Source organism: Cyanistes caeruleus, chromosome 5 (assembly GCF_971803275.1).
Source record: "Cyanistes caeruleus chromosome 5, bCyaCae1.hap1.1, whole genome shotgun sequence".
NCBI lineage: Eukaryota > Metazoa > Chordata > Aves > Passeriformes > Paridae > Cyanistes > Cyanistes caeruleus.
This window is the reverse complement of record NC_141705.1, coordinates 52,047,163-52,073,477: the sequence shown is the minus strand read 5'-3', so window position 1 is coordinate 52,073,477 and position 26,315 is coordinate 52,047,163. Positions and strand designations below refer to the sequence as shown.

Here is a 26,315-nt window from a genome sequence, read left to right as displayed (position 1 = left end):
CATGCGCAAAGCAAGGAGTCTGCATATGACTTCCTAAATTCCTACATTACTTCAGCCCCTCTCTAAAACTCCTGCAGTCCCTCTTGTTGTTGTTGACAATAATACCATTATAACTGGCCTACTAAGGCTGCATGCATATATTCAGTAAATCAGAAATGACAGCATGCAACATACCCAGGCATTTGCCACTGTAGTTAAAAATGAATGGATTTGATACAAATTTTCCCAACCAGACGATTCACGTGGACTAGAAATAACATGAGTTTTGGTTCCAAAATGTATCTGAGGATCTCAGATACCAGTCTTGGGCCTTTAGAAATTAATGTTTCGTAACCTTTTTTGATACTGGGGAGCTGGACCTGCAGCAATGAGCTCGTAGATCTGAAGGACATTTCAGATGTGATCTGCCGTGAAAAGTCAAAACTCTCAGCTTCCAGTTCTGAGCATTAAACAGCACAGCCATCCTTCTCCCAGCAGTACTGTTGAGTTTCTCATTCAGAATAATTCAATAGCAGCAGTTGAGAAAACACAGTGGAATTGGATTCAGACACTGGAAAAAGTTGGCGGGAAGAATAGTCATAGAATCGGGAGCTGCTGAGAACATGAGGTAGTCACTCAAAAAGTTCCTATGTAGGCTTTCCCATTTTCTTTTCTCTCCAAACATTCCTGGAATGAACTAGTCAATTACTGAGCAAAGCATTTATGGCTTTTATTGGTGAGAGGGGTGTGTGCAATGTTAGAAGGTGAAAATCAAACACATGCTGATATTGAACTGTGACCCCAATTCACAATGGCATTTAATCCATGTGCTCTTTGAAATAGGGTACTTAATTTTCTGGGACTAATATGGGGCACTGAGGTCCAGAAATGTCATAATTTCATATGTAATAAAATTATAGCACTTAAGAACACTTGAAGCAGTGGGCTTTGTCCTTTCTTTGTTGATAGAAAGATGAACAGCAGTTTAAATCTCTTCTGTCTTCATCCTTGCAATCAGGATGCATTTCCCTCACATTTTTGTTTTCTGGACTGGTTCCACAAGACTGCTCAAATCACTCTAGAAATAGCTGATAATATCTAATTTGACTTATATTTTTTTGTTGTGGTCAGTAGGACAAGGGATCTTTGAGAAGTTGATCTAATGATGTTATTGGTGTCTGAACTTATTGAGCATTTCTCTTATTTGTTCTCTGTTAACTTAAAATGACAGATTTTTGGTGGCATGGCAGAGTGCAAATGAGATAGTTAAATGCAAAGAATTCTCTGCTAAACCACATGACATTATTGATGTGCTGAGGGTTTTTAAAAAGCCAGGAGAGAATTATGTTTGTGCTGTCCTCATCCCAATTCTGAAATAAAGCTAGAAGTAATGACATGCTAATAAAACAGGAGGGGGAAACTGTGCAGAGTAGTTGCTGTGTCAGCTTGTCGGCTCCTGATGCAATCATGGGAATGCTCCTTGAGCGTAGTTAGAAATGACAGGTTTGGTGTGAGGCCACTTCCAGCTGAGATGAGCAGTGGGACTGCAAGAGAAATGAACAGCATTACTTTTGTACAATTTTGAAAATTTTCTCCCTTTGTAAATAGTGTTGTTGCATCATTTTTCTAGAAAGTAAGTGCCTTACAGTATCTATAGAAATAATTTTCTTCTCCTCAGCTGTTATGACTTTCTGTAACAATTTTTCTTATGGCCACAAGGATTCATTCTAGACATGTACTCCAAGTAGGTTTGTGGTCATCCCAGTTCTCTCATTTCCAGCTCTACATGAAGAAATGAGAGAGCATATAGGTCTCACTAGGGAAGCAATTTGAAAATCTGATACCCTTTATTTGTTCATTTGTGTTGTTTGACTTGGCTGAATGACGATATTTTGAAGAATACACATAAAATCTTCAGACTTCAGGCCTTGGCAAGAAAATATCATGTGTCATATATGAGGTTTAAGTCAACCTTAATTAAAGGCTGCATATTGAGCTACAGGTAAAAAATCTTTATATACCTCTTTCACATTAGAAAGATCAGTCCTGTAAACTAGAAGATAATTCCTGGAATGACAAAAACTGGAAAATACTTCAGCAATGTTCAGCACTGTCCAAACACGTCTTTTCATTGACATGGCTTTTCTTTTAGGAAGTAAGCAAAAATATCTTCCATCCCACTGTCATATAGAGAGATATATAGACACATGAAAAACAGCTGAAACAAGGAAATAAAATTATATCTATACATGGGAATAGCAACAATTTAAAAAGGATTCAGGGATTTTGTGGCTTGGCTTTCTTTTGTTTTTAGGTTTTCAATTTTATATAACAACCGAAATTAAATTTTGAAAATCAATTGCATAATAAAATTTCTCTTATCACTGTTTGAAAGGGTAATGTATGTGCTGCTGTGCACTGCCATCTCCTGAAAGGAACAGAGTAATCTTTATTATATCTTAAAAGGCTTTTTGTGTAGAGTAGTTAATACTCTAATGAATACGGCCTGAATTTCTAAAGGAAACAATTTAATTCCTGCTTGCATGCTTAGACATGAACTACGTTTAGAACTTTTTTGCAATTCACCTATATATCCATGTGTTTTACTTAGGGAGGTACTATGTGTTTTATGTATCTATGTGTTTTACTTTATGGAGATATTCCTACACTAGAACGTGTGTGATGACACTGGACGTTTCATTAAAATGTCCAATACAGTATTGGTTATTGGAGCAGTTTTGAAATTTCTCTGAAATACGGAGCCATAAAAACATAAGCAGTGGTCAGAGCAAAAGTGGAGGAATTGTACTCGAGTGAGGAACTGCAACACTTGTGAAAACAGTGTGGAGTTTGATCTAACCCAGTCCTTTATATATTCACGTGCTGCCGGAGGTAGGGCTTGTTTCAGGCTGAGAAATTGGAGAAAAAGCATAGGAGTTTATCAGGAATATCTGTGTGTGAAAGAAAGACAAGCCTGTCAAGAAAGCTCATCTGTTGGGAATCTGGATGGATTCACCAGGCCAGGATTATCTTGGCAGCAGTTCTGTTGCCCAATGGAAGGGCAAAGATGCTGAAAGGGATTTTTATGATGACACATATAAAAGAAACCTGGTTAGCTGGGACTTCGCTGTATCCTCTAATCAAAAAATGACCTGGATTATTTTGGGGGACCAAGCCAGGTTTAAGATGGTATTTCCCATCTGTTGAATAAGAAGCTGTACTCTGCAGTGTTGGCTGGAAGATCTTTGTTTTGCCATGCTGTTCTGCAACACAGTCGACAGCTGCCCTGTGTGTGTGCATGAAATCTGTGTATGTTCACTTCCTTACAGTATAGAATTTGTGGCAGAATTACTCTACAGGGATAGAATTTTACTAATTACCATCATTATTTTCCAATTCTTTTTCCCCCCCCCTTATTTACCCTTGTTACTAAGTAGCTGTGTAGAATCGTTCTGTCAAATGTTTGCAGGGCTATGTCATTATTATCAGTATAGGTGTAACCCCCAAGTGAAGCCTGTGTGGGTTTTGTTTGAGTTCCATGGGGTAAGAAGCATGTTTTAAGATGTTTCTTGGACAGTTTCTTGTCCCCTTAAAGGCTACATGTATCCTCAAATAGCTATTCTGTGGAGAAGACAGGGTTTGTAATATCTTGCATACCAAGCATGTTCTCAGCCATGTGCAGCTTTGCTTTATGTAGCTAAATAAAACAAAGGAAAATGGAGCGGGGGCAAGGGGAAAAATGAATGTTTTCAACTGAGATTTGCACAGAGATGACAGGTGAATGAGGTGGAGAGGTAAAGAACAGCTGTTCCAGATGGTAGGAGCTTCAGGAGTGAAAATGCTGGAGTCAACGCGGTCAGATTGTAGGAAGAGATGATGCTCATGAAGGATGAGTGGTGCTGGCAGGGAGATGAGTGTCAGAGGTCAGTGGGAAACACACAGCAAAAACTGTGTATGAAATTTATTTATCTTAAAGTACCATTTTCTCTAAATGAATCATTTTCAGTTCTTTCCAGCACTGATTGTGGGTGTTTACCTGCAGTCATCTGTGATAGTATTTTCTGCTGTCTTTGTTTGCCTTGACACATTCACTGCCTTAGCTGGGTTCTGTACTGACAGCAGACATTCAAGAATGAATAAATAAACACAGTTTCCGAAAGTCTGGTTTTGAAGCAGCCCTTCTGTGTCTCTAATCTCCCGCCTGGAACTGAGAGCTTTAAAAGTGCTTGAAAATCTAATAGCCTTGATTTTAAGGTTTCAAACAATCTTGCACTTGTCATAGGACTATAACACCATAGTTCAAGCCATCTCTGGGTAAATAGCTCATAGAAAAAGGAAGTGTAAAATGATAGGAAATCAGTGATGTTAAAAGTGATGCTTTAGTTTAAAGAAAAAAAGCTTAAAAGCCTTGGATTAGCCTTGGAATTCCTTTTCAACACACCTGAAGAACTGGCTGAGTGAGAGCTGGGCACTCTCACTCTGCCAGCTCCTCTTGAGTTTATTGATTCCCTGTTTACAATGTTCTGCTTAAATATTTTGAATAAATAGGCAGAACATTCACTTTCTGTGAGATTTATAAAGGCAGAACTTATTTTAAGTAACCATTTAAATTTAACTTATTGACTTCAAGAGTCAGACAATTAGCTGGAGTTGTTGTTTTGCAGATCCTAGAAGTATTACACCTGAAATAATTTATATTGGCTGCTGACCTGTCTATTGATCGTGGGTGTCAATTCTACCTCGTTTTCCCAGTGCTGCTACCTTTTTAGGCTTATTCTCAAATTGTTTGAGCTTTATATTTTTTAATTGTCAGTAGACATGATGTAGATCCTAGCCCACTGTAGTATTCAGTATATTAAATACCACCTTTGGAAGAAACTCAATTCTAATTTCACAGCCATGTACTTTTGCAGATCATTTGCTTTGTACCTAACTGGTTTCTCCCAATATTTCTAGCTGGAATCAATGCTTCCCTTCCATTTTTGTCTTAGATTGAGTCAAAATGTAAGAATTCTGTATATTGTGAAGTAACTTTGAGGCTCTGTATAGAAAGAACTGCTCTTAAGGAGTGAGGAAGGGATGATGTTCTAGCAAGCAATGTCCAAAGTGTTTATGATTAATGCTTTGGGATACTGCAGGTCAAAGGTGCAATACGATTTTTCGTTCTTTTTCTTTTTTCCCTCCACAGGGGCAATTTTTGATGAATCTGCCAAAAAAGATGAGGAAGTTTTTCGAATGGCAGTTGCTGATCTCAACCAGAACGATGAAATCTTACAAACAGAGAAAATCACATGTTCAGTGACATTTGTGGATGGCAACAATCCTTTCCAGGCGGTTCAAGAAGGTAGGACAACTAAAGAGATTTCCTGCTGTTGTTTCCGCACTGACATGTAAAATATTACCCTGGTAGTTTCCTAGCTTTATGGGAATTTGTCATTTTTGTTGGCTTCTTTTAATATGAAATATCGCAAAAATAATTTAATTTTGGGTTTAACTGCTTTGGTTTGTGTTGGTTCTAGTGACTTACTGCTACAAAGTCAGCTTTTATCCATTTTCTATTTGTAGGCTGAAATTGAAATGTGATAAGTCGGACAACACTTTGCCTACATCTTTCCTCTTTTCCAGGTTGTTTTGAAGTTACTTGTCAAAATGATGACTACTTCCTACTACTTTCTGGTTTAATTTTGTGCAACTAATGGCAATTTGTTGGGAAACATAGGTTGTTGTGTGGATAACCTTTTCAGCCCACACTCCTGGAAAAGTGGCGTATTTTAAAGGAGGGATTAGAGAGAAACTGATGACTCAAAGTTGCCCATGTCCAATGTGATTTTGTTCTTAGCCTGTCCTTTGTGTCATTCCACAATTACTGGACAAGGCATGATGACGTTGCTTTGGGCTCCTTTGATAGCAGAAGGATGATAATGGAAAATAATATTTAGAAATTCTCTGAGCTGAATTAGTAAATCTGAGCTGTTCCCCGGAAAGACAGGGAGAAGTCTTGAGCAAACATGGATTCTAATTTGGGGTTTAAGCATTTTGTTATTTATTTGCTCTTCTGGCACACTAACTTCTGCTTGAGATGCCAAAGTTATTTACTGCAGGCATATTAGTAGATTTTTCTTAACAACAAAACTAAATTTTGGTGATTTCCTATATTATTATTGGCTCTGTATTGACACTTGAGATTTAAGGGAATATGCAATTAATTGCTCTGATATTTGTGAAGTCAAAGGTTTACCTACAATGGATTATTGACAAGGCAATGCTAATGAAAAAGCCTTCAATGCCATTTTGTCAATGACATTCTTAGTTTTTGACAATTTATTAATTTAGCAAATTTATTTTCTGGTAAATTTTACAAGTAGATAGATGTGAGTAATGAGAAATATTGCAGTCTGTGCTTGAAGCAGAAAAAGACATGATTTTGAAAGTATTCCAATTAGAATCAATTCCATCTCTTTCAGTCTAAGGCTAGTATAGAAACTGGAACTAGCCAATACTTTTAGAATTCAGAGGGGAAAATGACTAAGTGAGCTCAACCTTTTTAAGATGCTTTCTACATTGTTGGTATTTAAGCTTTTTCTTTTTTTTTTTTTTAATCCAGGATGGATAATGCTAGCTGAGGCTCTGTGCTTAGCATTAATTGACTTTGAAACTTAGCAATTAATTTCCTGTATCATTGTGGTGGAGTAATTGCAACCTATTTTACAAAGTTACATTTTAACTTGGAGAAGCGAAGAGTGTCTAGTAAAGTAGGACATTCCAAAGGAGCTAAAGACCCAATATTTCAATACTTAGTTATTATTTTATGCAGAAGTTGCATTTGTCATTTTTGAAAGTATAGTCAACATTTGAAATGTGGATGGAGCAGATTTGACATAAATTTCATTACCATCTGTTGGGGGGAAGAAAGGTCTGTTACAATATTGATGAGTTCAGTATTTTCCAGTAAAAACTGTTTCTTGTAAATACATGGTCAAATACAGCTACATACCTAGCAAATATCAGATTCCCTATCTTTTAAGGACCCTGTCTTTGGTTTGGAATAATTCAAGTGAAGAACAAAGGTTTTAATCTTTTGCATGAATGTATTGGTGACATTTTGTTAAAATATTTTACCACAGTTAACGTGTTTTGCTTTTACTGAACACAGGCAGAGGCTCCAATGTAATAATTCGATTACTTGGCACCAGTTTCTTGCCTTTCTCCTTTTCTCTGTATCTCTAGATCACTCATCCCCTGCTCTTAATTGCATTTCTTATAAATTCTAGTAGCAGGGAAGGGAAACACACTAACTTCTGCCACATATTGCCAAAAGTGGCATACTGGCATGGTTTGTAACTTGGACAAACACTTAGCAAAAGTGCATGTATCGGACACCGGTAAAAAAAGGTTCATTTAAACATTAAGGCCATTCAGGTTCTTTATTTGCAAAAGAAATACTAGAACAAGAGTAAATCTCATATTTTTCTATGTGTGACATTAAGTATTCTCTAACTTGCCTTTTTCATGCAAGCATGACCCTTTCCTTGGAATCATAACACCACTAGTCTGAGGTCCGTGGCTTGTCCTACCAAGCAGAGCCTAAATGTTCAAAAAATATACTATTAATTTAATTTAGTATTTTCTTGTTTTAATTATTTTTATAGAAACGGCTTTTTTAGGCCACAATATCTGGAGTTTTTTATGGTTTAGACTTCTTGTTGTATAAACTACAGAAGAGCCTTTAAAACCCTCAACTTTTAATGAGAGGTAAAATGCTTATTTAAAGCATTAGATCCATAATAATAGCTTAAAATTTGCTTGAATTTGTCTTTAAACTGACCTTTTCAATCAATAAAGAATTTGCCTAGGACTGTGAATTTCAATAAACCAAGAAGTCATGAGTAAAGTCCTCATGAAACAAGACATTAGGTACAGAGTTATTTTTCATAATGATGCAGTAATGGGCCATCTGCATAATTTCTCTTATTTCACTTTATTAGTGAAATTGGCAACTAACTCCCAAACAATGTAAACAGAAATACTCAGACACTTCGCAGTGATTTTGGGACGTAAAGATTAAATAATTTGAGAGGTTTGCCAGCTGTGCAGTAGTGTGTTCTTCCCACTGAATCTGTTTTTGAGTTATTATGGTGCCCTTAAATGTCTTGCACTTGTACCTTAGGGCATCTCTTTAAGCTCTGACTGGGGGAATGATACTACAGCAAAGCTGAGTGGCTTTATCCTAGAAGACCTCTAAATGGCATGCCCCATAATATCACTGGAAGTGCCCTTGGGGACACTTTCTGGGCATGTTCTAGTGCACAGAAACAGGAGGTAAAATTCTTGAAGTTAAGAAAATTAGTTTTCCCTTCTGCTGGCCCCAGAAAGGGCCAAAAGCAAGTGTGGTTCATCCCGTGCCCTTGTGGAAGATGCAGCCCAGTTGCTGAGATTTGTCACAGAGATGCCTGTGAAAATGTCCAGCATGGCAGTTTCCTTCCTCTCTCTCTTTCTTTCTTCAATATAAATGCTTCACAATATTTATAGTACTCTTCTGTGCAATGTCTCAAAATATTTGTGTGATTGAGAGAGGAAAAAATAGTGATAGTGGCCTTTTTATGCTGTGCCCATGTTGGGTATCACAAGGGAAAAGCAGAACTTGGGTTTGTATATAGACATTGAAAGAAGTAGGCATAGTCAGGTATTGCATGGCAGCTAGGCAGTGATTTAGCACTATGAAACAAGGAATTATGATCTACATCCATACTGGTGCTAATAATATATATTAGTATAATCTTTGCTTCCATTCCCATGAGACTCCAATTTACAGCAGTATTTAAATTGGGCTGGGACAGGCATTCAAAAGGGTTTGAGTTCTACATATACTTAAACTGCAATTATTATTTTTTTTTTTGTAAAAGACATGCTTCTCTATTTCTTCTCCATGAACTCTTTTTTATCTCACTGGGAAATTTCATTGAAATAAATACAACATTTATTTTCTTGTTTGTCACAAAATCACTCTGTGCTCTTATCTTTCTCTTCGTTTTATTATGCTGGTGCTTAGTTCAATACACTAATAATTAAAGCTTTAATTTTATGGTTCAGAGCCTGCTGTTTCCCCCAGTCTTTAATTTATCATTAATAGTAAGGCCATGCAGTAGCTGAATGGCTGATATAAAAAGTGTGATGGCTTTTGCATTTCTGTGGCAAGTGGAGGGAAGGGGTGGCTTTGGTAGCTTGGATGATGAGAGGTAATACTTCAATTCGCACTGATACACGTCCTTGAGCAGCACAGTTTCCTCAGCCCTCGTGCTGCCATTTCCACTCACACACTGAGGTTATGGAGCAAACTCTGCAGGAGTTTGCAGTGCTGGAGGCATCCACAGCATCTGGAAAGTAGTCAGAGCTCGGCCAAAGATGTGTGTCGTCCTTGGAGATCCATTGGCAATGTCTTAACCTCATGGCAAACATTTTATTTTCATTTAGTGCTGGTGGGGTTTTTTTAATCTTGCTCCTTTCTCGTAACTCTTTTTTTTGGTCTTGTTTTGACAATATCACATTTTACTGATCTCGAATAATAATTCTATAATAATCCAATGTTTTCTTTTACAGGTTACCTACAACATGTGACAAATAGGTTTGACTGATGCTGTTTGAAATGAGCTTTGTTGGACACTTTTTCCTATTGCAATCACATATATGTGAGGCTTATTTTTCTTTTTTTTTCTAACCCAACCTTTTTGTCATTCAGGGTAGTCACCAGAGTATGCTTACAGACACCAACTCAAGCCTTCGTAATGGCTTTTGAAAGCTTATTGTGATCAGTGAAGTAAATAAGGCAGTGAGTCATAACTAAATGGGATTCAGCTGTAGAGCAACAGAGGTTTGTAGGGCAGCAATATGTATGAAGGTCGCATGCAGGATTTCATTCAAGCAAAGTTTTATGGTCAGAAATTACAACCTGATGGTTACATCTGCTTTGGCCTTTGGGACTAGATGAGTATAATAAGATTGTCCTTTCCCATTTCTCTGATCACTGTAGAAATCTGTTTAAATCCACAGATTTCATGGACTGCTAAACTTTCTTTTACTTCGTGTCAGTTTCCTCTTGATATGTCTCAGCCTTCCTTGTGCTCTTTATTAACCAGTACATGTTCAGTTTGAGATTAAACCTTTACAGGGCTGAATTTCTTCACTGCTCCTCCATTTCATTTCCTATTTGCTTTTTTATTTCCCGGTAAAATGGATTTTGATGTGAAAAGATATAGTGAGGAGGAAAAAAAAATCAAGTAGTACCTGAGCTGCAAAAAGTCAAGGAAGAAGAGGAGGAGAAGCATTTCAATAATGATATAAAAACTCCTTTGTAAAACTAGAAACAGTTGGAAGTGTTTGCAATTGCAAATTGCTTCTATCCTGAGCACTTCAGATAATAGGAAAGAAGATTTTGTGAATTGCCTGTCCTCTGTGCTTTCTCATAATGCACCAGCAGTTGCAGCACTTCGCTCAGTTCTCAAGGTGCTGGGTGAGGAGCCTACTCCCTTACACAGGCTTTCTTCTCATTTAAGTCTTGCTAACCCCACAAAATCTATCAGACCCCCAATCTGCATAAGTGTACCATGGGAGGCCAGGTGTTGGGAGCTTAAGGAAAAGGATCTTGCTATGCTGGTGATAACATCCATGGTTATATCATGCATGGTGATAACAACAGTTGGAAAGGCAGTGGTTGCATGGGAGAGAAGATCAGTAAGAAAGGAGGAGTGAGCACTGATGGAACTAGAACAGAGACAGTTACTAGAGGCTTACTTTAGGATGAGCAGGATGCACATTTAATGCATTTTCAGCAAATTTCGAAGCTCTTATGACCTTTTTTTGCCTGGAAGTAATCTACTCAGAATGTACTGGAGGCTGTAAAAGGAGGTCAGATTTATTCTCAGAAAGGCCTCAGAGTGGTACAGCTGATGCAATAATTGCAAGACCTCCATCACTCTCCAGCCTTTAGATTTTGAGCCCCAGTGTTTTCTAGTTCCTAATTCTTTCTGTAGTAATGTTTTCTTCACTTGTAAGACAGCTTCCATTATCTTTGTTTCCAGTTTGAAAGCAAACTCTAGCAGCTGTAAGCAGCACTAGACTTTCAGATACTTGAAGATGAAAATCCTTTATATTCAGCTCTGAAAAATTCCTCCAAATCCACATAAAATAAAAAAATCAGCGTATCAAGAATGGCATTTTTCATGATAGTTTAAACAATGTGAGAAATTAAGCTATATTATGATGGTTGGAGAGCCTTCTGTGCAGTAGGCTTTCCAAATTGCTGAGGCAAAGAGGGGAGGAAAGAGCCATAGTGCAGCACAGGCTAGGGCAAGATCCTGGCTTCCTTTAGGTGCTGTTATCCACTGTCTCCCAGAGCACCTAAACCCCATTGAATGTACACTTTATGAATGCTGCATGTGTTTGTTGTGGTTTAAGGAAAGAGATCTGGTGTTTCTATGGAAACCACTTTTCTTCAGGTGGCCAGGAGGCCCCGTAACATCCCCTGTTACACTTGGCTGCATTGCAGCATTCAAATGCAACGCTGTGGCTGAAGGAGTTTAAGGCCACACATCAAACCAAGGACTTGGGTGCTTCAGAGTTTGCATTGCCTACCACACTACATCTCTGGGGTCTTTCCCCCTAGCCCCCCACTTTCTCATGACTTGAAAACAACAGGAGTGATTTCCCTAATGCTGATGCCATTTGCCATTTTTGGTTGACAAAGTTTGGCTTGACTTAATTTTTATGGCAGATTTTGACATTTTTTATCAGAGCTTCCACTTTCAAGTGACAGGCAGGAATTTTAATAGGCTTGAAAGAATTTATTTCCCAGACTGTTGCTTGAAAAGCATGTGACTGTGAGACTATTAACCCCTAACCCCTTTTAAAAATGTGGATCAAATAAATGAATAAATACACGCTGGACAAGTGTGATGCCTTTTGATGGTGAGGTGCAGAGTGAATTTTATCACGTTATAAATAGGAAAAAGCTGGACAGGCTTCTATTCTGCAATACTTACACTTGAAACCTAGATTGGATCATTTTGGATTTTGCAATAGACATGTTTCCACTTGCAGTTCACAAGTGCCCAATATGTGTTTTCATACATTAAGCACAGAGCTTCAGTCTGCTGTGTTAATGTACTCTGACACACTGCTAGGGGTTTACTTTTAAAGAGCTATGCAGATTGTGATGTGATTAAATAATATCAGTAGTACGTTTAAATGTTTAAGGCCACTGTGCCTGGAGGTTTCTGGAGTATTTTAACAAACAGAAGCATAGAGACAAAGTAAATGAGAGATGCTTCATCTTCCTAGATGCCAATTATTTAACTAGCACCCTGAGCTATCAGTCCCCTAAAGTATTCTCCTTAAATAAGTAATGGACGCCCTATCTGGATTTCCTTCTCATCTTTTTGTGAAGCAATGTCCACTAAAATCACTGGAGCAGTCAATCATCACTGTCCAACCAGACATGTATATTCCCAGACAGGCCTCACAGCCTGCAAGCTTGCAGCAGATTGTGGCTAACACCAAGCAATGAACTGCTGCATTCAGCTGTTTTCTGCTGTACAGAGTCCTCTCATAATGTTAATTGGAGATGTTGCTTTTGTTTCTCCTGGCTAAATTCTATGAATTAAGTGGAAGTCACAGGTCCTTGTTTCACCATACAGCTTAGTTACAAACATGGATCCAATTCCTTACAGATCCATATTTGTTGCATCTATTTTAGTGCCTGTCTAAAAGTCAATAGAGTTAATTAATTTTAATTAATTAATTTCTTAATTTAATTCTCCCCTTTGAGCCTTCCTGGCACTTCTTCATTCAATTCTTAAAAATATTTTGTTTCATTTACAAGCTGGTTTTGTTATCTCTTTGGTCACTGTATTCTTAGTAAGCAGACCAGTCTGTATTTGAGGAAATTGGGTATTTGTGTGCTTCAAATAATTTTAAAGGTACTTGTGTCTCTCTTTCTCTCTTCCACTCTGTGTAACCAGAGACAAAGTGTACTTTATGGAGGACAGTAGTGCTTTAAAATCTAATTTTGGTAATGAGGAAATGAGCCATGACAACTCTGGAGGTGAAGCCTGAAGTGAATTATGAAGGTCATTCTCTTAGATGGGGAAATTAATTATATTTTAGCTTGGTTCCCTCTTACTTAGACCCTTTGTATTGTATGCTACCGAGTAATTTTGACTAAATATCAATTTATGAAAAATTATCTAAGAAAAAGAGTGCAGTTACAAGGAGAGATTTTGAAATTAGGAAGAGTTTTATTAAAACACTAATCATATAGGAAAACCATAACCTTTTGTGTTATCGTTTTTGAAAGGATGCCTGCTGCGGGATTTTAATGCTCATTCATTTTGACTTTCGGTATGCCTTTAGCTGCTGTGATTACAAGCTCTTCTGGAACTTGTTTTTCTCCTTAAAATCCAATCCTTTGAAATTCTTCATTGTGTAGTCTGAAAGAATATTGAAGTGAGCCAAGCCACTCTGAAGGATGCAGCCACTAAGTGCAGCACTTGCAGAGGTCAGATGAAACAGGTAGTGTTGATGGTAGTTAAAAAACATTTACTCTGAGCCTGGAATAGACACTGGAGTCTTGCAGAGCTTTTCATGTTCTGTTGACACACAAGTGGGAGTTTGGGCTTGGGATCTTTATGTAATGGTATAAAGAATTAACACATGGGGCTTAACTTGATGTGGAAATTAAGCACCTGCTTAAAGGCTTTCCTGAGCAGGGATATATTTAAGCAATCCCAAATCAGTGACTTTATTTTCTTTGGCAGCTGGCATTCATTATTTTGTTTACTTTAAGGGCATATTTTCTCCAGAAACTTTTAGATCTTTGTGGCATTTTCACATCTTGCACCTCTGGTTGTCCAAATATGCCAGGTGGCTGTATCTCCTCTGGTATTGCTGAAAGCAGAAAATATGGCTGCAGGTCATGGCTGCGCCTTGTGACATCTGGAAAAAAGTTTGAAATGACAGTGAATCTTCCAGAGTGCCAGGCCACAAAACACAGCTAAATAAGTTAAAGCCTACAGAGGTTTGTCCTCTGACACTGTTTAGCAGCAAGAGGGTTATGATGTACAGGGCTTGGTCATCAGAGTGCCAGAGAGCTTTACTCAGAAATTGCAGTTTCATGTTACAGGTAAACAATTTATGTTCCTCCCATCCCTTCGTGACCTCGTGCAGGAGGGGAAGCCAGCAGGAAGCTACTTTTTTTTTTGGAAAGATTATGTCTTTAGTAGCAAGCTGTGGCTCAGTGGCAAGCCCTGTTATGGCTGCCCCTTGCTAAGGGCACGGGAAGGGAGCATGAGCTCCCCATTCCAGGTGCAGCCAGATGTTGGAGCAGCTTGCTCTAATGTTGTGTGCCAGGAGCTGAAAGTAAGTGATGATTAGCTGTCAAATGCAGAAAAAAACAGCTGCCCTAAGAGGAGAGACTTTTGCACTTCTGCAATGCCATTTCAGTGGAAAAAGGTATGAAAACTTGGTTTCCTGAACAGAGTAGATGAATATGTTGAGAAAATGAAATCCATTCAGACATACCAGGAGTTTTGTTTTTTTTTTTAAAAAAAAGAATTGCCTGTGTTGTAACAGTTAACGTTCTCTCTAATGGCTGTGATCTGAAGAGTGTGGTGATGTAAACTAACGTCATTGTAAAGACATTTGTAAAAGGTCTCATCAGTTCTACTTCAAACATGAAATTTGAGTTTCTTCCTGAGGTTCTTAGCTAATCCTAATTCTCTGATAGAAAGGAAAAGGCAGTAAATTGGTAGAGAGGAAAGAATAATGTAATTTTCATTTGGCTAGCTTACCTTTAAGTGTATCTTTCATTCTTAATTTGGCACTGGTAGATCCAAATGCTGAGCCAAAATCTTATTCTTCTGTGTGCTTAACTGGTTGAGTTCCACACATCAAGGAGTAGAAACTGGTTACTGTGGTGAGAGCAGGAAGGAGTCTGGAGATACCTGTACAACATAGGAGCAAGCAGCATCTAGCTTGGTTGGGTTAGCAAAACACAGTGACCTTGATTTAGAATAGAAATAACTGAGTGTAAAACAAACCTCTGAAAACACTAACTTGAGAAAATAGTTCTTAAGTAATGCTCTTTGCTGTCTTAGTTTATATGGCCTTAGAAGATGTATTGTTTTACTTTATATTTAAAAAAAATAAACAAACAACCACAAATCAAGGAAAAAAGAGAGAAAAATATTTTCCTGTATTTGAGGAAGCAAGACTTTTCTTCGTACTCTTTGCTAGTTGCAACTACTTTTTCTTAATATAAAAAAAGTATTTTTCAATAGCAGATGAAATATAACTCATTATATTGAGAGTTTCTAGGAATTCTGCAGTTGGGATGTTGTTTTCACTGAATTTTGTTATTTGGAGGATTAACATTTTGAAAGGTCAGCATCCACTCCATGCACTGTTTTTGAGTGGCTCTGAGTCCCACTCAAGTCAATATTTTTTTAGCATAAAACATACTTATTTTTCAATATTTCTCTACCTTGAAGAATTTCTCTAACATTATTTTGTTTCTTTTCTGAGTAGTACTGATGCCTGAAACTCTCTTATAAAAATTTATTGTGAAGATTTGTTGTTTCTTTGGTCAGAAGGAAGAATAAGTGGTCGTAATTCATGCAAAGTACTACTTAAACCTTCTGTCAGCTGAGTCTTTAGATCAGTAAAGCTTGTTTGAATTTGGCTCTGAATCTTCACAAAGTTCCATAAAAACCAATTTAACAGGTTATGATGTGTTCCATAGCATCAATATTCTCAAAAATTGGTTTCTGCATATGAAAAGCTGTTGTGGATGTAACAAATGGAGCTGGCTATGGCTTGTCTCAGTTACTCCTTCTTTCAATAAACTTAGACAGAAAGGCAATGTGTTTTAACATACTTGTTTTTAGCAAGTTCTCTAATCCTAAGATTCCTTGGAATCTGAGTACAACTACTTTCAAAACTCCAAAATGTACTTAGTAAATGTAATTGGTCATGCCAAGATCACATCTTGAGATTTTCTAAGTTTGACTTTTGCGTCAAGTCTTTAAACTAGGTTGATGTGTGTAACATATTTGCCAGTTCACATACATTGCTCTTCCCTGTGGTGTTTTTTTCTGGTGGGGTGGGGGTTTCTTTTTTTTTTTCTGTTCAAACTTTTATTTCATGTGCACTCTAGCTTGACAAGAAAGTTAGAAACTTCTGTGTATCAGCAGATGTTCCTTGTGGAAGCTCCGGGGGGTATGGGTAGTGAATATACTGCATCACCTTCTAATCCTCGCCAGAGCAGATTGGAGCAGAGCAGGGATGGTATCTGGAGCCTCCTTTGGTAACTGCTGATGCTCAAGCTCCGACAGGAACTACACCTCAAAGAAGAGTTTTGCACTTTCCTCTGTATGTAGTACAGTGCCAGTTGCTGCTAGGATTGGGATGACTTTGAAATAGGTGGTTCCTTGGTCAAATCTATCAACAAGTTCATGTTCTGTGACGTTTCTGAGGAGCACTCCTTGAAAAACAGCCCTCTCAAAATGGAAATGGGCAGCTGAAATCAGCAGCTTCCAAAAGCATGAGAGAGGTGTAGTCCTTTTTGCACTATTAGATATTTGATATTAAGGGCATTCTTAAAACTTATGCATTATTTAAAATTACACATAAATATATTAGTTTTTAAGCTTCAAGTTATTTTCTAGAGCTTCTACCTAAATAATAAGAATAAAGTTTTGTTATTTTACAGTGGTTGTTTCTTACTTGAAACATTGTCACCTTGTAAGAGTTGGTTCCCTCTATCTTTTGTCAGGGAGTTTTAAATTCCAGCTTTTACTTTTATTTGTTTTTTCACTATTTGTCATTTTGAAATTGTTTTCCTGTGTGTTTGTGCTCCGTGCCTTCAGCTGGTGCACTTTGTGCCTTTGTGTAGATCATATTTTGGTGTTGCAAAAGGTGTTCTTGAGTAAAAACTTGTGAACAAATGGAGCAAAGTTGTACTCGCCTCTTGCATTAATGGGAAGGGAATTTAAAGAGAAGGGCTCAACTTTTCCTATCACCAGCAGTAATAGTGGTTTGGAAGTTTGTCCCTGTTTATTTTTCGTATCTATTAATGTTTAATGCAGGGACTAACTCATGTAGAACCCTCCTCATTGTCTATTCATTGGCTTCAGGAGTTGGACTTGAAAATCCTTATGGATGCCTTCCAACTTGGACTATTCTGTGATTCTTCATCTGAACTGGAGAAGTAATTTATTTTTCAACATGAAAAATAAAAAAAAGTTATTCCAAAAGTATCTGTGGATGAGTGATTTCCTTTGGTAATGAAAACCAGACTTTTGAGTAGTTTTGTTTCATGGGAATTCTTGTATTGCAGAACTATAGTACATTCCTCCACAAACTGCTTCTAGAGAACTGATTGAGCTTTTCTTTAAGGGATGGCCTTTTACATTCTTCTTCCCTTGCTTATTCTTGTTGATTATTTCTGAATGTTCTTTGCTTATATCTGGAAGTGCTTGTTGTATCTGGCCATTTCCTGTTGACATGATTATAGAAGAATCAAGAACAAAAGTACTTGTCTTTACCCAGCTTTATGAATATGAAAAATTCTTCACTCTAAATTATCTCTAAAAATCAGTATGCCTACTAATGCTTGGAGGATCAGGCTCAGCAAATCTTTCTGACAACTTGAGTGTGATCAGTGGTGTGCAATAGCAAGCTGGAAAATACTACAGGTAAAAAAAAATCCGTGGGCTCAACAGTGTTTCTGCTACAGTGACTTTATTCAAAGTCAAGGCTTTGAGGATAGAAACAAAATAGCATTAATAACACTAGGTTACTTTAGTATTTTGTGTTGCAAAATTTCCCTGCTGCTGAGATCTTGGTGGCTGTCACTTCTCAGCAGAATTCATTTCAGCTCTGAAACTCAGATTTTTCACAATGCAAAAGGGAGTGCAGTGTTAGAAAAGATAGTTGAAATACACAAGATGTAAGAAAGGTCTGTCAAAAACCAACAGAAACAAGGTAGGAAACGAGACAAACTGTTATTGTATGTTTTCAGATAATATTTCTTTCTCACAAATTGACAAGCTGAAGTATGCCACTGATGTGTAGGAAAGTAGTGAAGGATGTAAAAAGTGAAGAATATGGAAGCAACATTTAAAGATTTGTTCATGCCTTTCCAAGCATGATTAATATGTGTGCTAGAATGCAGTGGTATTAAGACTAGAGATTTTGATAAGCTGTCCAAAGGACAAATGCAAAAAGCTCATGGCTTCTTAAATGCTTTTTCTGGAAGATGCAGAAGCCAAGCAAACAAAAATGTAGGTATTTATCGTCTGTATCACAGTAAAAATGGCTTGAAGTTCACCTTCTCTGCATGCTCCTCACATTTTGAATGATATTGGTGACATGGAGCCACTTGGGAAGGAGCACAGGTTTCATTACAATACTCACATTACTTATATCAGAGGACTTCCACATTTTTGAGGAACAAACATTCCAGCTTGAAGCAAAAGATCTTTCAATGCAATTTTTGGTGAGATGTCTGCATCTCAGGAGATCTCTACTTTTTACTCAGCTGCAGGATTACAGAGTGAATGCAAGTTCTCTTATCTAGGAAATTATTACTTTCTTCAACTTTTTAAATTACTCTGTTTCTTGAGGTGAATTGGGATGGCTATTTTGGTTTCCAAAGATAAGTGTAAGTCTTTACAATCATACTACTTTTCAGACTTCACAGACTTGGATAACTTGAGAAGTTTTTGGGGTGACTGTGTGTGGTTACTGGAGGAATTAACAGACTTTCTAATTTAGTCAAAAAAGTTCAGTTCTAAATAGTTATCTCCTGGAGAGAGCTGTCTTCTATAAAGGATACAGTAAAGCTGGAGAATGAAACAGCACAGTATTTTTGTATTTTTTATATGCAAGAACCTTTCTTTTTGGAGTCTGGAGAAGAAAGGATCACTGCCTCTGAGGGCTCACTTGTGACGCACAGAAGAACTTATGCAAAATTAACCACACGTATTTTAACTGTAAATATTTATCAAGCAAGAGTAAATTATGTCATCCCAAAGTCTAAAAATGTATTTGTTTATCTGGCTCTTTTGTAAAAGGAAATGAAGAAAAGCTTTTAGAGGAACATGAAATGCACCTGCTTGTCATGAGTTGAAAAATTTTTTGTCTAATATACCTGACTAATTCAGGATGTCTTTTTTTTTTTTTTTCCTCTCAATTTTTTATTGAGGACTCTCAAATTCTGCTGAAAGAGTTGAAAAGCTAACTCCCATGGGGCTGGGTTATACTCCTTTAATTGATGTACAGATCACAGAAAGAGATATGAAGGATTTAAGCTTAATTCTCTTGGTCCCACTTTCAAAATAGAAATTGAGAAGAAAGCTGTGCCTTTAACCTCTGTTGGACTTTGCAGAAAGTCTGAACAATGATATTGCAAGAAAGGGATAGGTTTGAATTTTTCAGATAATACAAAGAATCTGAAGATACGTCTTCAAATCAGCCATGTCTATAAATTCTTGGTATTTATAACCATTAATGGAAAAGAAGGTACCATAGTTAGGAAAAAAAATTATTTTGGGTAGAGATGTGTGTGGATACACATGGAATGTTAACTGCTGCTATTGTTACCAAGGCTACAAGTGTATACATGATGTTGTCCACAAATGCATCAGTAATTTTTTCTGTTAAACCTATCATTGTAGCAGCAATTTGAGCATTTGAAATAGATGTTTCCCAAAGCTTTACCTGGCATAAAAACCACTTGGCAGATGTATCTGCCATGCAGAGTCATTACATCTGGCAGCTGGAATATATATCTGGATAGAATATATTTTAGTTTTGGAAGTATTAAACTTTTGGAAAAGTAAAATATGATTCTCTGGTTTTATGTTATACTTGGATGACAATGAACTTTGAAATGTTTACCTGCTTCTGGTAGTGCGTCTGTAAACTCTTTTAGAGCCCACAGTCTGATTATTTCAGAAATTATTTCTTGATCTACGGGTTCATATAATTTAATTTTAATAATATAATTTCGTATTTCAACTTTCACTATGTGAGTACGTGGAGCATAAATATTTAAATAGCCTGCTTTCTGAGGTTTACCTTTGCTGCTTCCAGGCTGCCTCTTGAAACAGTTGAATAAGTTTTTGTCTTTCTGATGACTGTGTTCTGGACATCACTAAATTTGGAAGGAGCGCATGATCCTTGGCTGGGTTCCCTATGGCAGATATCCTCATTACAGATCTGCAGGGCTGTGGTCATATGGACTACTAACAAGATATTTACAATGGGCCAAAAGGGGTTGAAGGTTGCTTTGTACCTAGAGAAATTTATTTGTGTTAAGCTAGTGTATTAGCTGAAAGAGAAATAACTACGTCTGATCTAATCTTAAGAATTGCTATTTCGGAACAAATTTCTAAGCAGGTAGAGCCTAGGCTGTTCATATTTCAGGCTACCTGAGATGAAGTTTCACCATAATGTTAGGAGAAAATAGAAAAGAATCCCCTAATATTTAGGACATTTTCATTTTCTTGTTGCTTAGTATTTTTGTGTGTAAACTCATGTAGTTTGAGAGAAGAAGATTAGGAGGGAACAGATGAAAATTTCATAGTGCTTCTTGACATGGAATTTTCCTTTCTCTTGGTTTAATGTTTTACTTGGTTCTCTACCTGTACAACATGAGGTTTTGATCAGCATTTAGTTTTCTGCAGAATAAGTAACTCAGATTTCATTCCAGACAAACTGTCTTCCAAGCTTATCCAGCAGCTGCTCTATGAATAGCTGTCATTTCATGCAGTCTTGCTTCTCTGGGTAAATAGCAGTTTGTACAAAGACTACCTTTGAAATTTTCCAAAATATATCATAAAATATGTCTTTTCCCCTTAAGTGTACCTGCACTTTAGCTCGGCCTTTTGCAGCTTTCAGAATTGCTGGTAGCAATTATAACCTGTTCTGAGTCTATAGTTTTTCATTTTTCTCTGTATTGTTGAAACTGCTGTGAGAGTCCTGTAGTTATCAGGTCACCCTCCTTCAGTATTGCAGAAGTAACATTTTTAGTGTTGCAGAAAAATCTCCACTGTTTCAATCTTTATTTTAAAAATTAGTACCAGCATATTAGCAATTATTTCCTTGGCTAACTTTTAGGATTCTTGAGTTATGGACACTTAGCTTTACTGATTGGGAAGCATTTGTCCTTGGGGAATGAAATTGTTTCCAGAAAATGATAGAAATGTATTCTGAAGATACATCCTTTTAGGAATGGCAGTGGTCTTTTTTTCCCCACTGTCTCTCTCTGTGCCAGCCAGAGCCCAGCCTTCTTTGACTTACACCAGTGGTGGGGCTGTTCTGAATGGCTGTCCCCCTGGTGTGATGAGGATCCCTCAGAAAAGGCAAGGCTATGATAACAAAACACAAAGCAGAAGAGAGAAATTTTTCCCAGGCTGAATGAATACCACTTGCTATTGGCAAGTTTTGGAAGCTCCTGTGAGTGCCAGTTAGATTGTGTGGTCTTGAAGGATTGGAGGATCCAGGGGTGTAGGGTAGAGAAGGGATTTCAGAGGATGATAATTGCTGTCACTAGAAGAGGATTTTACTAAAGCAGCAAGAATTAAACATCCCTGAGCATCATGCAACTGTTTCATTGCATTCACCCACTTCCTCTGGCATCACGTTCTGGTTGTTTTCAATAGCTGGATAAACAAATTAGATCTGTTTATTCCAGCTAAAACTCTGAATACAGGGTAGCCAAGCCTAAGTTTATTGCCTGATTCACCTTTTGCTCCTCAGTCTGCATTATTGCAAGAGGGCAAGAGAGCTTCATGTTTTATTCAGTTAATACAATGTATCTTTAATTTGCATTTTTAGCGTTTTCAAAGGTGAAAGATAACAACTTCAGCACTGCTGAACGTGGTAATTTAATTGGCTGTAGGGTAATAATAGGATTCTCAGAAATGGCTTCATTGGGAGATGTTGCAAGGCCTTAAACAAGAGCGCCAGTCAGCAGCTCACCTGTGCTGAACACACCCACGAAGCAGCAGGGAGTTACAGCTGTGTTGCCTCTTCATTTAATTCCAAAGGTTTGCAGGAGGAGAAACCAAACCTGAAGGGATGAAGGCATACTAAACACAGCTGAATGTTCTCCTTCATTTCTCTGCCACTGGGACTTGTTTGGGTTATAATTTTCCTTGTGTACCTTATAAATGGAGGAACAAAAAAGAGCCTGTATTAAAAGGCAGTGTATGAAGTTTGTGACAGTGAAATTTGTGTCCTAATTCAATGTCTGCCTGAAGGATCTGGGCTTCTAAGACAGCAGTTTTTACATGTGTGGGTTGTGTGCTACAAAAGATGCCACAAAAGATGAGACAGGAATACTCCAGGATTTTTGATGGCTGGTGTATGCATTTTGCAACATCATTTCCAACTTAGGGGACAACTCTATCAAGCAAAAGGATCTGCATGCTCCAAATTAGCTGCTGAGGTGATAATATTTTCAACCAGCTAATATATATGCAAAATTTTCCATCTGAGTGCAAACTCAGAAATATCTCTTTAATCAAATTAAAGTTGGTCCAGAGTGGTGATTTATCTGTAGTGTGTAATTGTACCATTCTTGTTTTGAGCTTATTACCAAAATAGAGTTCACTTAAAAAACAATGCTAGGTACTGTTTTTACGGTATTTCTTCAATATGTCTGAGTGTTGGCTCTTTTTATGCTATTTATAACGTTGGTAGTAGATGTAAGATACTTTTAAAAAGATGTGTGTCAGCAAAGCTGGTGTCCTAGTACTGAACTGCACACACACAGAAGACCTTTATATGCTTTCCTCTTCCAAGCCTGTTTCTACATCTTCATTCCTATTTTTATTTTGAATTGGAATTCATAGCGCCTAATATACATATTTTACTGTTTTCTTCTTATCTCTAGAGCTTTTTTTTTTTTAATTCTTTTGAGGTATTCCTGAAATGTAAGATTTTCTTGGTGTGAAGTTACGACATGGATATGAAAATAGCCAGTATCTAAACCATGATTTTTGGCCTGAAGTGGTTTAAGTTTCCTAAGATTGCTCTCCTGCCTGTTCTTACAGTGATATATTCTTTTTTAGTTTTGTCCTTCTGGTGTACTTTTTACCTTTTGGATGCCAGAATTATGAATATATTCATTGTTACTTATCTGGAGCTGATGATGTCCTGTAAAATGTGCAGGAGCTTGAAATTTTGTTCATTAACCTTCTTTTTAGACAGACTTTAGTGTCCTTAACTCTGTAATTTTCTTGGCATAAGGATCACAAAAAAAGAGGTGGTTTTGTTGTGACTCACCAGATCAAACATCCTTGCATTTCCTACCTTCCTCTTGTAAGCCAAAATAGACATGTAGAATTGGCCAGGGGATGATTTCATTGAAAACACCAATTTAAAACTGCACCATAATGGTTTCAACAGCATTAAGCTATAGCATTTGTGACCAGTTTAATCCTGTATGAATTATTATTTAGATTACAGTTATTAATTACCAGCTGCTATTCAGTTAATGGCAACATGCCAAGAAAGCACTCTGAGGCCTCCCTGCTCACCTATCTGTTGTAGGGAGTTGAGTATTTGGCTTTAGAGCAGAAAACTTCCAAGAAATTTTTCTGCCTGGCTTTTAAATTCTTTCAATTATTCTTTCTATTAATAAAATGCAGATTTTCAGCATAATTTTTCAAGTCCAGATTAAGGGGAAGGAGATGAAATTGGGAATTATATTAGGGCTGCTGTGTCATCCCACTTCCTAGCAATCGTTAACAATTATATTTTATATATATAATAATTATATATTACTGTAGGTACGTCAGTAATAAACTCCAGTAAGGGCTGTCTCTAGTTGGGACTGTTTTCCTAAGTCTCTGGTCTCTTTTGTATGTTACTTCATCTTTTATTGCCTGTTCAGTTATAATTTCTGCCCATGATCTTTTTTTCTTTTTTATAAGAATATGTCTTTGCAAGGTGTTACCATACAGTGTAATGTGGTTTTTTCCTACTAACAAGTTACCAAGGCCTCCTGAAAATTGCCTTATTACAGCGTTATGCAGTGCAGTAACGTATTTAAAAATAAGAAGAGAAAAATCAAGGGAGAGGAAATTTATTTTCATTACTGTTATAGGATTTGGCACTTTTACTTTATGTGATGAACTAGTGTTTTCAGATGAGGAGCAGTCAGAGTCTCATTCTTTTGTGTAAATTGCAATGCAAGATTCTGAATGAATAGCAGGATGCTTCACCAAGTAGTTTCAAAACAGAAGTGGTAACATCCTCCAGCAACTCTTGTACAGCAGTGGCAGCTCTGGGAAGAGCATCCATGGGCTAAATCAGAAAAAGAAGCAATTGTGGCAATTTTACTCCAGGGTTGACAGGCACAGTGCTGCTTTAAATGTGCTTTTCTTTTATTTTTAATTTTACTGTTCAGGAGGCCTGAAGGATACCATGTAGATGTAGTTACACCCTTGAGCAGAGGGCTTTTTTCTATTTATAATTAAAGAATAACTCTAGGTCTGAAGCTTTGGCTTATAAAATGGCATTAGTGGATGTCACGATCATGTTTAAAATAAGGATCAGTCCTACATGTTTTGTTTTTTTTTGGCTAAGACAGCCACTCTTAGGCTCTTTCCTCTGTGATACCTTTTTTTTTTCTTGTGGGATTACACTGCTCAGTTATAACCAAAGAGATCTATGATAAATTGTCTAGGTGAAAATATGGTTTTACAGAAGATTATATCATTTGGAAACATTTTTATAAGTAAATGCTGTAAGGTCTCAAGCAAGAACACTTAAAACAAGAAGCTTTATTTCAAAAATCTATGATGTCTAGAGAGAGCATATCTTTGAAGCTGTCCAGATAATCTTGGCACAGAATAATTTCTTGTCTTTTTGTTGCATATTTATGGGTTTTTGCTCAAGATATGAGCATGTGTTTACACTCCATGATCTATATAAATAACATGTGAGATAACAGCCAACTGGAGGCTTAGCAAACACTTTGGAATGTTTATGTGTGTAAGGGCATTATACAGCTATATATTGTACATCTGTAGCACTTTAAACCATTTTTCCAGCTTTTTATTTTGCCTGTGTTGATAGGCCAAATTGGAAAATGAATGTTGGGGTGGAGAGGAGAGGAACTGGCATTCAGCCTATTGGTTTTGGTGCACAGCAAGTGACAACAGGTTGGCTCCAAGAGGAGAGAGTTCATAGCTTCTTCCTGCAGTGGTAGGTTTTGCCCCATTGATGCTTGCAGTTCATGGCAGTGTGATTTGTATCTGGAAAATTACAGATATGTCCAAAACTATTGTTCACCTAGGTGTATTAAAAACTATTTGGGACTAGTTCAACAAGGAGTAGGAGGAATTTCCCTAAGGATTTGTAGGGGATGAGATGAGATCTTAGGAGTAGTTCTGCTGTGCTTGAGCTGTAGACCCATATAACAGATAAGCCCCACAGCCCTGGGAAGGAGCTGAACCCAAAGCTTGAGATGTATAACAACCTTCTGTGAGTAACTGGCATTCAGGATATCATTAAATGTAACTGCAGGCAACTTTGTGTTACCTTGCTCACCCAGTCCAACAGTTTGACTAGAGGGACATATTTTATGACACCTTCTCACCTCATGCTACTCCTACATGGAAGGAGCTGCTGTTTCCTTTCATCTCATCACTTCATTCATTGCTCTACCTGGTTGTAGGAGGACTTTACGTTCAACTTGGTACGCACATACCTGGCAGCACAGGGAAAGCATCTGAAGCTAAAAAGAGTTACTGGAAACTGAAAAGATTCCTGATATTCTCCCCATGGGGACAGAGAAGGGGAGAAAAGATCGATGATGTTGGTATTTTTGTGGACGAATTAAAAGAATGGAGGAAGATGTACTGGCATCCGAATGATTGGATTCTAGCAACGAAGTAAAAGAAGCTATAAAATTGCGACCCATAAGAAGTTCTTAAGAATACTTGTATTTCTACTTTCAAAATCTACAAGCAGTGTCTCTTTCCCCCACCAAGGTATAAACATCCAATGTCCTGACATTGACTCATGTCATGCTGCTGAAACTGGCATTATTGGGAAGGAGGTAAACTTTTTACACCGTCAAACCCATGTGTTGCTAAATCAAGAAATTCTAAAGCATTGTAGAGATAATGTCTCGGCTCTACAGGCATTCAGGAGCAGAAGTGCATACAGGAGAATTGCCAGGAAACACCCATATTTGCTGCACATGGCTTCCTGTACTTGCTTTCCAAGCTTCTTCGGGGCTCTTGAGCAAAGCATCCAGTGCCAAGTCC

The 26,315-nt window shown here is 37.4% G+C and overlaps 1 protein-coding gene across 5 annotated transcripts in view; it reads left to right on the top strand.

The window, feature by feature from the left end:
* GRID2 (glutamate ionotropic receptor delta type subunit 2) overlaps positions 1 to 26,315 on the top strand; it is a 672,274-nt gene that overhangs the window by 130,977 nt on the left and 514,982 nt on the right. For all 5 annotated transcript variants that reach the window (XR_002864118.2, XM_023925816.2, XM_086888568.1 and 2 more), the window contains exon 2: positions 5,168 to 5,323. Coding sequence is in view for 4 of the 5 variants with exons in the window: in XM_023925816.2 (XP_023781584.1) it covers positions 5,168 to 5,323 (156 nt within the window). In the remaining variant the exon portion in view is untranslated. The remainder of the gene's footprint in view (positions 1 to 5,167; positions 5,324 to 26,315) is intronic.